The 16,730-nt window shown below is 36.5% G+C and overlaps 1 protein-coding gene across 3 annotated transcripts in view; it reads left to right on the forward strand.

The window, feature by feature from the left end:
* The window catches only part of hpgd.S (15-hydroxyprostaglandin dehydrogenase S homeolog), a 40,373-nt gene extending 23,893 nt beyond the window's left edge, over positions 1–16,480 (forward strand). For 2 of the 3 annotated variants that reach the window (XM_018243202.2, XM_018243201.2), the window contains 3 exons: positions 1,772–1,848; positions 8,054–8,217; positions 16,214–16,480. In XM_018243202.2, the coding sequence (XP_018098691.1) occupies positions 1,772–1,848; positions 8,054–8,217; positions 16,214–16,346 (374 nt within the window). In that variant the 3' untranslated portion in view covers positions 16,347–16,480. The remainder of the gene's footprint in view (positions 1–1,771; positions 1,849–8,053; positions 8,218–16,213) is intronic. The other variant, XR_005964878.1, reaches the window with a different exon arrangement.
* Positions 16,481–16,730: the final 250 nt, after the last annotated feature.

Here is a 16,730-nt window from a genome sequence, read left to right on the forward strand (position 1 = left end):
AGACGTTGTCTCGTCTCACTGTGTATTCGTATACTGCTGAGATGACAATAAAGTTTACTTTGACTTTTGACTGTAATATCACAATAGCCTTTGATATTATGTCTGTCCAAAAAATCCTCCAAGCCATTCTTAAAGGCATTAACTGAATCAGCCATCACAACATCACCCGGCAGTACATTCCACAACCTCACTGTCCTGACTGTGAAGAACCCCCTACGTTGCTTCAAATGAAAATTAAAGGTTAGTCCAAACTGTAGCATAAAATTATGTGCGTAATTCAGTATTCTTGAGCATTACCTAGCTGTCCTAGATGTGACAGCAAGAATTTTAATGGATATACTGTAGGAGAAGTATTGTATATTGTCTATTTTTAGTTTGAGTATATAAAAATAGAAGGTGCTGCTTTAGTTTATTTAGTTTTTCGTTTGAGTACATGAAAGTAGAAGGTGCTGCTTTAGCAAATATTATACTGGGGTATTATGATGGGTTCCCAACAGTTCAATATTCTGCCTGTTTATCTGTCAGTCAGAAAATGTCTCTTTTATCAAAATATACTGTATATTTGTGTCAATTGGTCAGAATGTGTTAAGCTTGTACAAAGGAGTTGAAAGTCATTCTGAAATACGGGTTGTAAGTGTTTGCCTCTGATAAATATCACCTTTCAGTATTCTTGCTCCCCACTGCATATCACATTGGGAAAAAGCATTGAAGCACTTACAGAAAAAAACAAATCTTTTCAATGTCGAAAATACTGTCAATCTAAAGCCCTCTGCAATGTTTTACTGTTATGAAATTACTATCAGCCCATGTATTCATTGAACATTTGAATATAATGATTTCTTTGCTGTTCAGTTGTGTATGATGTGAGGAATAAATATCATTGAACCCTTGTGAATTTATACTAAACAATTGTTTGTAAATAATTAACCCTACAAGATGTTTTTTGGCAGCTATAGACATGCTAGTTTCTATAATTTACGCTAATCCATCTGAAGCAAACACTCCATTTATGTTCACATAAAAGTACAACAAAAGAGAGCATTACCCCAACACAGGCTGTTACTGTTGCCTTAAGCACTGTATCTTATGTATGCTCGAGGCATCTGGAAAGCTATAATCTTCAGATCTTTTGACTATTGCTAGAATGAGCTATGTTTTATCAGTTAAAAACAACACTTCCTACCCAGGGCCCCTTTAGCAATTTTCAACTGAATATATCCTGAAAAACTACATCTTATCTCCGCTATGGGCTATACTTCTTACAAATAATGGGTTTGTATTTTTCTGAAAAAATGCTAATTGCTTTTACGCGAGCAGTATGATTTCTTCTTCACAGTAATTGGTATAAGTTTAGTTTAATGTTTTCAAAAATATAAGAGCTTTTTTTCTGTTTATTATTGTATACATTTATTTAACTTGTTGCAGATGACACAAAACTATCCAGCCCAATTAATTCAATCCAGGATTGGCATAGGACTGGCCAGATACAGGAAGACTTTGACATAGTTGGTCATCTTAAATATATTGCTATATATGGACAAACAACACCTATTTTGTTTAAAGGATAAGGCATTTCCCTTGCAGTGTTGGACTGGCCCACCACTGGTTAAGGTCAGTCCCCACTGGTTAAAATATGTACTACTGTTGCAAGAAATTTATTGTACACCATAGCAATCTGAAACTGTACAAGCATGGTAATATATTAAATGTATCACTGTAATTAAAATGAATGTCTTGCCAAGATAATATACCTTTTATTATCATTTTAAAGGTCTTACACCTGCTGCCTATCAACCAGTTTACTCGGCTTCAAAACATGGGGTTATTGGATTTACACGATCAATAGCTGTAAGTAAACTGAAGTCATATATATCAATTACCATTCAAGGCTTCTTACTAAAAAAATGTAAAGATTCAAGATCCAGTGTTGTCATGTGATTTATAATTTTCAATAAAAATTGTTTCCCCACCCCCCTCCAGTTCTTCTGTAATACAATAAATGTAAAAGAAAAATATACAGCTCTGTTATTGTTATGGATGTACATGTCAGCAGTAGTGAAGCTGAGACTTGACTACACATAATAATTCATTAAAGATTAACTTCTATCTATATTGGGATTATTTTAATTTTATTTTATTTAAATGGGTAGCAATAAAGGGCATACAGTGGTTTACAAGGTGGCCAGAACATAACATCTCTATATATTTTCAAGCAGGAGAACTTATGATTTGCTTTCCCTTAAGCCTGTGGGAGTATAAAGTGTAGAATGGAAAATGTATTTCGTTGTTTTCTTCTTAGCAGTTTAATATGAAAATATAGAGAAAATAAAGGTTATCTGTACTATATGTACTTTTTTGATTGTCATGTTCTATTTGTAAAAATTGTAATGAAAAAAAATATCATAGAGAGCAATAGGTTTATCTTGTTCGATCTCCTAGTGCCATGGAGAAAGTACCATGCATAATCCTATAAAATTAATCATGCTGTTTAAAACAAGTGACAAATGTCTAAATGAAGAATTTCTTTCAAAGTAAAAAAATAATACAAAATAACCAGTAATGACCCAAATGTAATAATAATATAATAATACCAGCATGATATGCCTAGTTCCAGAATGCCCAGGGGAGTGAGCCAGAAACTGGGAACAACAGGGCCATGAGTTATGGAGGAAAGCAACACCTAGGAAGGACAGAAGGTGGTCCCGCCATCATGGGGGACAAGGGGGAACATTGTACTGGACCCGGAGGATTTTAGTTCTTAAGGGGGGGGACAGGCCGTGCTGTGCTTCCGGGCCCCCCCTGCTGTCTGTGACCTGCCGAGTTTGGAAGGGAGGGGCAAGAGCAGAGGTGGTTGCATCTTCTGTACAATAGCAGCATTATCTTCCCTTATTGGTCACAGATATTTAAGTCCCGGAAAAGCCACATGGGAATTGGATAAGCTAGCTGGAAGGGGAGGTTCAAACCTCAGATATCCAATCCCTGTCCAGGTCAGCCGGGACGTCTCTGACCAATAAGGGAAGAGAATGCTGATTCTGTACAGAAGATGCAGCAACCTGTGCTCTCACCCTCCCTTCCTAAATCGGCAGGTCACAGACAGTAGGGGCTAATGAAGTAAGTGCAGCAACCTTAAGTTGCGCACATAACCCTACTGTGACTGTGAATGTGCAGCTAACAAATCAGTTTGTAAACTCTTTATTGATCATTCTTTCTTTTTTTTGTATATTCTTTCTTTTAATGCAAGACAAATTGTCAGTATGGCATTTAGGAAACAATACAATAAAAGGAAGAAAAAAGTCAATAATATACGAATGAGGTGATATGTCTTTGTATATGTTTTGCTATTAACATTTATGGAAAAAGGAATCACAGCCATGCTTGTATGTCAGTATTATTTTGATCAGTCCGAAATGTACTCATATATGTAATAGCCGGTATTCCTGTCAGACCTTTGTGGTTCCAGTTATTGTATGGGCGAGGGACCCTGGCCACCAACTAGCAAGTGTATTTTTTAGTTGTAATATTGGTGTGTAGAAAGCAATCTCAGGTCATTATTCCTGGTCATGAAAGAAAAGAGCCAGCACTTTAGGGTGGAACTGCTTTCATACAGGCCGTTGTGTCTCCTACTCAATATAACTGAATGTGTCGCAGTGGGACCTGGATTTTACTATTGAGTGTTGTTCTTAAATCTCCCAGGCAGCTGTTATAATGTTTCAGTTTCACCTTCTCATTGTTCTGCTAATGGGCTGCTGGTGGGGTGGAGGGGGAGATATCACTCCAACCTGCAGTACAGCAGTAAAGAGTGACTGAAGTTTATCAGAGCACAAGTCACATGACTTGGGGCAGCTGGGAAATTGACAATATGTCTAGCTCCATGGCAGATTTCAAAATTGAATAAAAAAAAAATCTGTTTGCTCTTTTGAGAAATGGATTTCAGTGCAGAATTCTGCTGGAGCAGCACTATTAACTGATTCATTTTGAAAAAAAAAAAAATTTCCCATGACAGTATCCCTTTAAGTATTAAAATGCAAGATTGCGTTTTTTTTTCTTTAATTGAAGAAATTTGGAATTTCCTAAATTTAAAATTTCAAGATTTAGCAATAAAAAATATCTTGAAAACGGAATAACTTCAACTTAAACCTGATGAGTTTCTTCGGAAGTTACTGTAAGGTGCATGTTTAACATTCAAGCTATTTTAAATTTGAATTTTTTTTAAGATATCAAAGAAGTTTTTTGCAATCAGGTTTCAGAAAAAACTTTAATTTAAAAATGTTGCCTCTAAGCATTGGCTTTGTTGTAGTGAATTAAGATGAAACAGGCCACTGGGGTCACATGACTGGGGGCAGCTGGGATACTGACAATATGTCTAGCCCCATGTCAGATTTCAAAATTAAATATAAAAATGTCTATTTGGATTCTTTTAGGATTCACCAGTTTTATATTTGATATATAAACCCATTTCAAATAGATTCATTACCTATGAAATTTTAATATGTTGGGAAAACTGGAGGGGACTAAAAACTGTACAACTAATTGCAATGTATTAATAATCTAAATGCTGGTCATCTACCCATAGCAATAATAATATTGCACTTGTGGCCCTTGGGGATATGAATATACATGAAGTATGAATTTTTGTTGCCAGGTATAGGATCCAATATTTGGAAACCCGTTATCCAGAGAGTTCAGAATTACGGAAAGGCCATCTTCCATAGACTCAATTTTATTCAAATAAATCAATTTTTTTCTAAATGATATCCTTTTTCTCTGTAATAATAAAACAGTAGCTTGTACTTGATCCAAACTAAGATATAATTAATCATAACTGGAAGCAAAACCAGCCTATTGGATTTATTTAATTTCTTCATTATTTTCTAGTAGTCATTGGGCATGGAAAGATTAGTTATCCAGATAACCCCAGGTCCCAAGCATTCTATATAACAGGTCCCATATCTGTATCACATAACAACCAACCAGATGGGTGTTTTTAAATAACTGAGAATTAAATGGTCACTCTGAAGGTCACTAGACCAGATGCAAACTTTTCATCTATTACTGCAGAATTCCTTGTCTTGTTTCCTTTTGGGTGTAGGAATTAGAAGGGACAGGACATCATCACAAGACTCACTGAAAATTTGCATATTCTTCAATTCTTCTTGCTTGATTTATATTTATATATTAATGGACTTACAGAAAAGACTTTCATGTTACGCTAACCATACAGATAGATTCAGTGTCGGACTGGCCCACCTGGATACCAGGAAAACTCCCGGTGGGCCCAGGTGTCAGTGGGCCCTCCTGCTTCTAAACATTTAGGGGCACATTTACAAAGCTCGAGTGAAGGATTCGAATTAAAAAAACTTCGAATTTCGAAGTGTTTTTTTGGCTACTTCGACCATCGAATGGGCTACTTCGACCTTCGACTACGACTTCGACTACGAATCGAACGATTCGAACTAAAAATCGTTCGACTATTCGACCATTCGATAATCGAAGTACTGTCTCTTTAAGAAAAACTCCGACCCCCTAGTTCGGCAGCTAAAAGCTACCGAACTCAATGTTAGCCTATGGGGAAGGTCCCCATAGGCTTGCCTGCGTTTTTTTGATCGAAGGATATTCCTTCGATCGTTGGATTAAAATCCTTCGAATCATTCGATTCGAAGGATTTAATCGTTCGATCGAAGGAATAATCCTTCGATCGTAGGATTTGCGCTAAATCGTTCGACTTCGATATTCAAAGTCGAACGATTTTAGTTCCTGGTCGAATATCGAGGGTTAATAAACCCTCGATATTCGACCCTTAGTAAATCTGCCCCTTAGCCTATTTCATGGCCATTCCCTATTTGTATGAGAACTAAGCAGCTAAATAAATGAAATAATATATTATAGTATGTAAAGAAAAGAGACTAGGAGAACAGAGGTTGAGTGAGGAGAGGAATAATAATAATAACCAAGAGTGGCCCCCTGGTCTAAGGTTTTTGGGTGGGCCCCTTGTCTAAGGTTTTTGGTGGGTTCCTGGTGTCCCAGTCTGACACTGGATGGATTGCATTCAATTAGGTCAAAGTTTTAAATCTGTTTAAAGGACAAGAAAAGCCAAAAAAAGTGTTAATGTTATCAAACGACTGTCTACTCGAGCACCTTGCCAAATGTCATAATTCATTTGCACAAACTTCTTAATTTTATTGGAGCAACCCTGAGGAAAATTACAGTCTTTGATGACTGTGACGGCCTTTTTACTTCTGCTAACATCATCGATCATTACGGGACATTGTGTGATCCCATAAGTCCACATTACAAAAGTAAAGAAGCTTACTATGAACATGTGCAGAATTTGTAATGGAAATGTTTTGCATGTGTTTGGTCTTGATATGATTCCAGTGAGCTCACTTTCCTGCAACTGGCCCAGCACTGAGAAAGCTGCTGGATTGCTCTGATGCTGCTGGGGAAATTAAGTATATTTGAAACAATAGTTTGACCATATATTTTGTTCGGCTTTTCTTGTCCTTTTGCAACCTTTAAATGCAAGTAGATTTCTGTGAGAAACATACAGTATGAAAATAAGGCTGGAGATAATAATATATTGGTGAACAATTTGTTCTTTAAAATGGTCATGGCAAGGCACAAAATAAGAGATGCTGGAGTTGGTATATAAAATAGTTGAGCCATGACAAGGAAAATAGTATAAATATGCAATTTATTCTGTAACTGACACTTTACATTGCCCAAGTGTATTCCCAGCTGCTCTATACTGTTCAATTACCCATACTGCAATGTGGGTCAGTGGACAGGGTAAAGTGCCTCAGAGCAGTTTCCAAATATACCATCTGTTCTTGGCAGGTTTGTTTTTTCACAGTTTGATATCTGTCCTGTGAACTTTATTCAGTTTGAAATGGTTGATTTTCATTGTTGATCACAGAGAAGCAGGATTTATGTCCCTGTAAAAATGCCACAGGATAGCTTATTTTTGACTTTTGCACAGAGAAGAATTAATATTGGTACAGTATGTGGCTTTAATAATTATGTAGTTAATTTGGATTGAAAAAATAAAATAGTACATTAAGTTCAAGCTCTACAAATCACTTAGTTAGTCTGATTTTTAATTTCTATTTAAGAGTAGATATAGGTCATATATACATCTGTATTAGAGATGCTGGTCCAAATGCTTGAAGTTGGCGAATTTGCGCATCTCGTTTTTCGACACTGGCGAAATTTTTCAGGCAAATTTTCACGGGCGTTTCGTGAATTTATTCACTGGCGGCGAATCGCGCAAATTCGCCCATCACTAGCCACTTATTATTATACTGGTAATATCCAAGGAAGCAAAATAAAGACAAAAGTTATCCTCTAATGCCCTAGACATGAGCCCACCCGAAAACAAATGTGGCAGGCCCCTCAAATGTTGAAACAAAAATGCAACTTTTAAAGACAATCCCGCATTAAAGTATGAAAAAACACCAGCGTTTTCTTTTTTAATGTTTATGACTCTTCGGCATACAGGATATGATGTCACTGGCATAAGATTGAGGAGGATGTAGCTTCAAATTATTAGTTCATCAGGTCTAAGCTGGTGAAGGAAACTCTGGTGAAAGAGGTAACATTGTGTAAAATTTGCACTAAAGTAAATTTGCAGAGAAACGTTCATTCGCCTGGCGATAGGGTGTGAAACTTCGTTAGCGATGTACTCCACTAGCAAATTCTCATCTACACCTGTTAGTAAATTGGCGATGTCACTGTGGATGGGATTTCTGGCAAATTTTCAATAGCAATGGGCACTTCAGTACATCTGCCCCAGTGTCTTTGAGAGGAGCAGAAGAGCTGACCAGGAATGTATAGGGAGACAAGTGAGGAAATGTAGTGAGGAGCAGAGGAGTGAAGGGCTTTGAATGTTATTAGAAGGATTTTGTCAATACTTGCACAATATTTCCCTTTTTGTATCACCAGTGTACTCCTTACTCATCTACACTTGTAAACTAATGATATTTATTTCATATGCACCAACAGCTGCCATTCTGTTAATCCAGCCTAATGTGAATTACTTTTTTTCCCTGTTCTATAGGCCCTAGCTTCCATTGGAAATTATGGAGTACGGATTAATTCTGTCTGCCCAGCCTTTGTTGACACACCACTTCTAGAATCTATTGAAAAGGAAGAAAACATGGGGGAATTGTTCAAGTACAAAGATAGAATAAAAGATATGATGAAATGCTATGGAGTTTTAGAGTGAGTACAAACATCTGTTTAATCTGTTTATTGCTTCTTGGCTTTCAAAGACAATGTTGATTTATATCTGCAAGGTCATTCATGCAGCCCACGAACAGACAGCAGCTCAATATTAAACTATATTTTTTATAATAGTTAGAAGACTATGAGTTTGATGGAATAACTAAAAGCTAGAACAGGAAATTGCAGATCAAGACCAGATTAAAGGCCAAAGAATGGACATTCCTATCTAGTATAGGCAGCACTTTATGCAAGGTACAAGTGGCAGGTCTCTAAACTCTGAAAAAGGACACTGCTACAAAGCAGACAATGCAGAATGCAGTGTGCAAAATTCAAAAAAAGGCACATTGCTAATTATTTGCCACATTATTTCAAAATATCATAGGTTTTATTAGGAAATCACCAAAGGAATATTTATATGCAGGATTTGATTTTAGATTCTTGTACTCAACACTGAAGCACTCAACAATCACACCAACATACCTCACCTCTTTAATTACCAAGTACATCCCCAGTTGGAGTCATTAATCTAAATTTGACATCTTCCTCACATTTTACTTCTATACACTTCCACATCCAAGACATTTCACTTGCTGCACCAATCCCCTGGAACTCCCTTCCTCATCCTTTTAGACAGTCCCAGAACCTCTAGTCCTTCAAACAATAACTCAAAGCTTACCTTTTCATCCAAGTTTGTAATGTAACCCTTCAGTAGCTTAACAACTTTCCTAATTCCCTTACTCTTCACACACTCTCACCCTCTTTCTCTCTCTCTATACTTTTTTCCATTTTTTACTACACATTTACCATCTGCTTTAAACTGGGAACCTGCGGCCCACTGGGACTCCTGATGCCGGCTGATCACCCACCTAAACCCTAACCCTCTTTTACTAAATCATACCTGGCCATATGATTGTGCTGCAATCTTTTATATAACAGCGTCTGTCCTGCCAAGGTCTGATGTCACTAAGGGCAGGGAGGATACTGGTACATAAGATATATATATATCTGCTGCATTGTCAGGGAAGTTTGGGCCAGAGGGATCCACAAGGACTGGGGATAACAAAGGTTTATCCTGGTACCCCAGTGGGTCACTGTAACACTGCTTACCACTACTATCTTGACTGTAAGGACAAATGCACTGTTCACCCTCACCTTATGTCTTACTTCATCTTGCTTTTAGATTGTATGCTCCCATAAGCAGGTTCCTGCCCCAATGTTTCTTAACAAAATGCAGTTGTTGCAATGTGCTACACATTCTACTCTGAGAAAACCCTTCTGCTTCCATGTGGAAAATGTTACACTGCAGAGTACTGTGGGAGATGAGATATGCTATATAAATAATATTAATAATACAATTACTGACTATATAAGTTACAAATGTGACACTAGTAAACCTAAATAAGCCAATTCTAAAAGTCATGATTATCTTTCAGTGTTAAGCTGACTCTGAAGTAGGGGGCCAAATTGGGTCCATATCACATGTGGGCAGACATGGTAGACAAGGAATTCATCCATAGCCTAATGCAATTTTCAACCTATGAACTTTTCCAGCCTCCCTTGTGGATATTTGACAGATTCTGGCCAGATAATCAGATATCAGATAAGTAGGCCATCGTGAATTTGGTTAAAAAGAGAAGCTAGTGAACTATTGGCTTGTTTGCTTAGTTTATAGACACATGGAGCATGGCATTGCTACTGGCCATAGGAATTTTTTTACAACTACTGTATGCCTTACGATAAACAAGACATAGGTCTTGATCTTGCTTAGAAAAGGCAGCCCTCTGTCCCATTTGAAACATAAATGCTGATTTTACAATATAGGAGCACTGCACATAGTTTTTACAGCAGCATACAAACAAATATAAAACATCCCAACATATATATAGGGAAATGCCAGACCCAGTGAAAAATGAGAGCTGTACATTTTTACTGGAAACCTTAAACCTCTCAGGTTACACTGAAAATTGGCAACGCATATAACAAAGGTGCCAACATTTCCATAAGAATTGCAGTTTTCTGCTGAGATTGCACATTGGAGCTGATCACGAGTATACAGTATAATAAATCTGCAGGGCACAATGAACTTGTACCTGAAGGGTAACCATGCCAAAATGTTACCGTCTTATGAGAATGTGATATACTTTTCAACCAGCTAAACTAGGCAACATCTGTGCCCTATAGTGAATCATTACTAAATTGTCAATGGAGGAAGGGATGTTGTCCCGTTATAATCTACATTCTGTTCCTTGGAAAATATTGCTTAAATATTATATGGATTTAAGAGAGAATTTATATTGCTATATTTAAGAAACAACAATTTCTTATGTAACCTTAAAAGAATAAATATCGTAATGAAAAGAAAGAAACACAAGTTAATTTAGTTAAACTGTTTGACAGTGTCTTGAGATCTACTGATCACCAACTAAAGGTCTACTGGTAGATCCCCATCTACCTTTTGAACACGCCTGTGGGTTTTATAATGGTAGTAATTAGTGATGGGCGAGTAAATTCACAAATTTGTGTTGAATTTATTAATTTCGCTGCTGGCGAATAAATTCGTTAAACTGCCATGAAAATTTGTCTGTTAAAAATCTGCCGCATTGAAAAAATTTGGGCGCGTGCCAGAATATTTCGCTGGAAATTCACACATTTTTTGGCGAAACGGGGCAAATTAGCCCATCACTAGTAGAAATGTGAAGTAGTAGCACTGGGCATTTACTGAGGAATTAACTGGTCTGAACTGTGCCTAAGGACTACATATAAGAGCGCTTGACTATAGTCTATACTAGCACTTGATCTGTGCTCCATTTATCATTGTTTATTATATGCTCAAATGCCTTAATTCAAGGAAATTCCCTTTCACTGTGATGGGCTTAAAAGATAATCTGTGTTTCCTTTTCCGACACTCCTTTTATTCATATTGCAAAATAAATGCATTATTTAAAGTGAGCAAAAAAAATCACTTGAGCACAAAATAAGAAACAGTGTGCACGGCAGTTATAGAAAGTGACGAGTGCTGCTATGCACATGGCAACATTAATCTGCTAGAGATGGCATCTGCTCTACTACTGATATTTATAAGCAATAAGAATTGAAGGAAATAATCTATATTCATGAGACCTACATCCAGTAACTGCCAGATTGCCCAGGATATTAAACCAATCGAGCAGTTTTTTTAATCTAAGCTGTAGCAGATATATAGCCACATTGATAGCTTGTTATACAGGTTTAGGATCCGGAAACCCATTATCCAGAAAGCTCCGAATTATGGGATGGACATCTTCAATATTGCAAACTTCATTTTGAGCAAATAATTCCAATTTTCCAATTTCTTTTTCTCTGTAATAATAAAACAGCACATTTTACTTGATCCGAACTATATGTCGTGTATATATATATATATATATATATATATATATATATCTTCCAGATGAGTATCCGCACTCCAAAATCAATCTTGATAAAGGCAGGGGTGCACGGTAAATCTTGTATACACCAATTTTTCACAGACCAGCACTCCCTTTAATATAAGACAAACAATCTTTTATTGCATCTTTATAAAGATGCAATAAAAGATTGTTTGTCTTATATTAAAGGGAGTGCTGGTCTGTGAAACATTGGTATATATATATATATATATATATATATATATATATATATATATATATATATATATATATATATATATATATATATATATATAAGAAATAAAAACTGACACAGCACTCCAAGTTTCATATGCAAAAAAAGATATATATTGTAGAAAGACATACCAAAGCCCATAGGGCGACGTTTCGGGGTATACAAACCCCTTTCTCAAGCCAAGGGCAGCATTCAAGTAACAAACATTGGTTTACACCTATTTATACAAGGTAACACAGGAAGTTGCATATAGAACATGACATCATTAACGATCCTCACACATTAACCCCTTAATTGCTTAATGTTATCCATGCAGGCATATGACAACTCAGCGAACTAAGGTTCATCGTAAAGATAAAGAACAGTCTATACCATTTGTTACTCATTATAATAATCATAGTAACATGGTGACTAACATTCTCCGTAAGCATTGGGGGATTCTTCAATCCTCATATCCTGAAATTCAAGAATTTGGACGACCCCCATTAGTGTCATATAGAAGGGGGAGAACGTTAGGTAGTCAGTTGGTTCATTCTGATACGAAAGAAAATCAGGTTTTGACACAAACATATATGGGTACAAAATCGCGGGGGATGTTCCCTTGTTTAACATGTTCCCAATGTTGTTTTGTACATAAGGGTACAATATTTGAGCATCCGACCACGGGTCGTAAATATACTCTAAGGGGGTACTATACGTGTTTGACTAAATTTGCTGTTTATGTGTTAATTTGTCCATGGGGTCTCCTCTATGTGGGGGAGACCACATTACAAATAAAAACACGTATATCCCAACACAGATCTACAATTAGGAAGGGCAATGTGAAGTTGCCAGTCTCTAAGCATTATGTGGAGAAAGGACACAAGGATACAGATTTGAAATATATGGTTCTGGAATGTGTACCCTCCCCCAGACGGGGGGGAGAGCTATTGCTGAGGAAATTCTTATTGGAGGTAAAAACAATCTTATTGGGTTTAATTATTTCTTTATCCATAAAACCCCTGGTACCAAGCATTCTGGATAACAGGTCCCATACCTGTACCTTCCAACATTTACTTTATACAAAATCTCGAACCCTTTTCAGTATATACAGTAGCAACTGTGGAAATGGGTCATGAGTGGTCTACTATCTCTACATGTTTCATGATGGTGCATAAGAACAATGCAGAATAGTTCAGTTAAGCATTTTAGTTCCAGATAAACATTTGTGTGTGACCTGGGCACAATACTAATGCTTTAAAATAAATCAGCTTTTTCTATCTTGCACTCAAAACAATATTCTGTATAAGGGGATGAGTTATGCCACATTGTTTGCTTATTTTAATTAAAGGAGACGGAAAGGTACCAAAGTAGTTTATTGCCAATAGATTAGCCACAATAGTACAAGCTATAACACTATTTATTCTGTAGAATACTTTACCATACCTGAGTAAACAGCTCTAGAAACTCTCTGTTTGTTTTAGATAGCAGCTGACCTATTCAGTTGGTGTGACATCACATCCGGCCTGAATTTCCCTGCTCATTCATAGCTCTGGGCTCACATTACAGCAGGAAGGGGAGGAGGGAGGGAGGGGGAGAGGAGCAAACTGAGCATGCTCAAGCCCAAGCCCTGGAGGTTTAAGCTGAAAATGGGAAGTCTGATACAGAAGTCCATGTGTAACTGAAGGACAGAAATGCAGTTTTTGTTTTTTTTTGACAGAGGACTCAGGGAAGCATTTCTTTGAGGGTTTACTGGTGTATTTATGTAGACCTTTCAGATAAAGCTTACTTAATTTTAGCCTTTCCTTTTCCTTTAAAGAGAAACTCCACCCAAATGTATTTTTTATAATGAAAGGAAATGTAATTCTAAAGACTTTTTCTAATATACATGAATTGAAAAATATAATGTTTTTATAGTTATGTGTACTAATAATTGCTCTAGAAAGCAAGTATTTGTCTGACCCTTTCCATTCTTTGCACTGCTGGCTCTGACTCACAGCTGATTCACAGACCTGTAAAGAATGGTGCAAGGCACTGTGGGAACGGAAGTCTGGGCCGGACAAGAGCTGAATTCTGCTTAATTGTTTCAGTAGTAGCAGGGCAGAAAAATATATTGCTGTCATTTCCATTTAAAAATAATTAAAATAATTGAAAAATGTTAATAAATGTATATTCTAAATGTATATCTGCTTGTAGTTACCTTTTCTTTCATTCTGCAGCAAAAAAAATTATTTTACCTTTCAAGTAGAATAAACACCTTTATTCATGAAAAGTGTTTATACAGATATAGGATCCGTTATTTTAAATTTTAATGTTTACATGATTCTCTATGAAGATCCAAATTACATAAAGATCTGTTATCCGGAAAACTCTTGGTCCTGAGCATACTGGATAGGTTCCATACCTATATAATCAATGCCATATGCAGTGAAATCCTTGCTGAGTTCTCCTATAAATATACTGGAGGAGAGTGAAATTGCAATTCTACCTATTGCTGTATTGCTCTTTTCTATCTGTGTAAATTACTAGTGATAACAAGGCAATAGCACATAGCATTGGGACATCCAGCTTAATCTGACTGGCAGCATTGCTTGTGCTAAGCAAGCCTTAGAAGCATAAAGAAAGCCAAATGCTACGTGTCTGCCAGGATTTGGGATTCAGGAGTCGCTGCAGCAGAAGAAGTGGGAGAGCTGCTACATTAGATTGAAGATAGAGAAATACTTTGAGCAATGCTTGCTGGTCACAAAGAATGTTTTCTGTATTTGCCGCATTGCAATTGCAAAGCTTTTTCCTATGGCATATATTGATACTTGTAGGCTTTTATATAGCATGGTTAAATAAATCATTGTTTATTATGTACTTGGCAACCTCCCTGTCAGAGGATTGGATGCTTTTGTTATATTCAGTATTCAATGTGTGTTTCCTCTCCTGAGACTCTTTGGAGTGTTGGGCCAGTGTATTTATACATATTAAAGCACAAGTGTGTAGTACTACCCATTGTAAAATGAATTGCTGCATAATAACTGTATGGGAATATATACGATTAACATTTCCTTTCTAAAAAGATTTTTTTCTGTGAATTTGACTGCACTTTTAGTTCTCTTGGCCCCAGGGTGGCTACATTTCAAGTGGCCAAGAGTTGAACTGACCAGAAGCCAATCAGAGTACTAGAACATTTATGCAATTGGAACAATCTTTATCCAGTGCTTACAATTCATCATTAAAGAGGGACACAATAGAATCAGAAATGTATTGAAAGGCTATACAGATGGAGCATGATATATTGTCTCAAGTGGCAAACATGGTCTACATAAAATGCAAGAACTGTATCTCTGCATAACTCTATATTATGGGGCAGATTTATCAAGGGTCAAAGGGAAAATTAAAATTTGAATTATTAAGTTTATTTTAGTGTAATTTGACTAGGGAATAGTTAAAATTCGATTTGAGTTTTTAAAAAAAATTTGAATTGGAATCATGTACTTGCCCTAAGAATTTGAATTTGACTATTCACCACTTTAAACCTGCCAAATGGCTGTTTTAGCCTATGGGGGACGTCCTGGAATCAATTTGGAGTTGTTTGGTGGCATCCTGAAAATCAAGGTTTTTTTTGGAGAAGATACTCAAATCTAATTTTGATTCGAGTTTGTGGGTCATTTCCAAAAAATTTTTTAGACTGGTTGTTTTTAACTCGAAAATCGAGTTTACTGGAGTTTATGCAAGTTTTTATAAACTCCCATAAACTCTAAATTCGACCCTTAATAAATCTGCCTCTATGTGACAGGGTATAAATTAACTAAGGATCGTCCCATGTCAGTTCAATAAGCCAATGAATATGGGGTAGATTTAGTAAAATCGGACCTGGGGAATACAGAAGTATTCCCAGCATCTTAAAATTGAGCATAGTTACTCAACACATTACTGACATATGGATTTCCCTGAGTTGTCATTTGCAAATTAATAATACATGAGCAGTGATTTTATATTTGTTTCATTTGATTCATTTCAAAAGGCTAATCAAGTGTCTCTAGTAAAGGTCTCACCGAAGAGTGGTCCAATATTGTCAACTCAACTTGCCAAGGCTTGATTTTTAAGTCTGATGTGTGGGAGCACCCTAGTGCTTTCTTCCCTCCTCCAGAATCACTGGTTCCTCCTGGAAGGGGCAGAGACTGAGGAAAGTTAGGGCCCGATGGGATAATCTTTACTTTAATCAGATATGTATTTTTAACCTTTACAAGTTATGCTTATAGGAAGCATATAGGCAAGCATCAAAGAGCCGTATGCTGGTGTTAAATGTTCAGATGCATCAGGGTCATCTTAAATGTATGTTAAAAAAGCAATTTCTAAATAATGTTTTTTTTGTTTTTTTTAGTCCATCACTTATTGCCAAAGGAATGATAGATCTTATAGAAGACGATGCGTCCAATGGGGCCGTAATGAAAATTACAACTTCCCGGGGGATTCACTTTGAAGAATTTGGGGTCCAACAAAAGACAAAAATATAAAAGTATTTTTGAAACAAACTTAACTGACATTGTCTTAGAGTGTTGTTTACTAAGCTCCGAATACCAGATATTCCCTGAAATCCGAAAAATTCATGATTTTTTTTTTTATAAATTTTTCGGAATTTATTAAAAAGCCCGAATATAAAACCACAGCATTCCAAACCTGTCTAGGTTGCAGAAAAGTCAATGGAAACAGTCCCACTGATTTTTTGTTGTGTCGGGCTTTAGACAATTTCACTATGTTTTCGGAGCTTACGGAGGAAAACTCAGAGTTTTCGGGGGAAAATTCACGAAAAAATCGTGAAATTCAGAGCTTTTCCCGCAAAGGTAATTTTCAAGAAAATGTAATAATAAATAAGCGTGGAAAACCCGAGCGGGTTAGAC

The sequence above is a fragment of the Xenopus laevis genome, chromosome 1S (assembly GCF_017654675.1).
Source record: "Xenopus laevis strain J_2021 chromosome 1S, Xenopus_laevis_v10.1, whole genome shotgun sequence".
In the NCBI taxonomy this organism is placed as follows: domain Eukaryota; kingdom Metazoa; phylum Chordata; class Amphibia; order Anura; family Pipidae; genus Xenopus; species Xenopus laevis.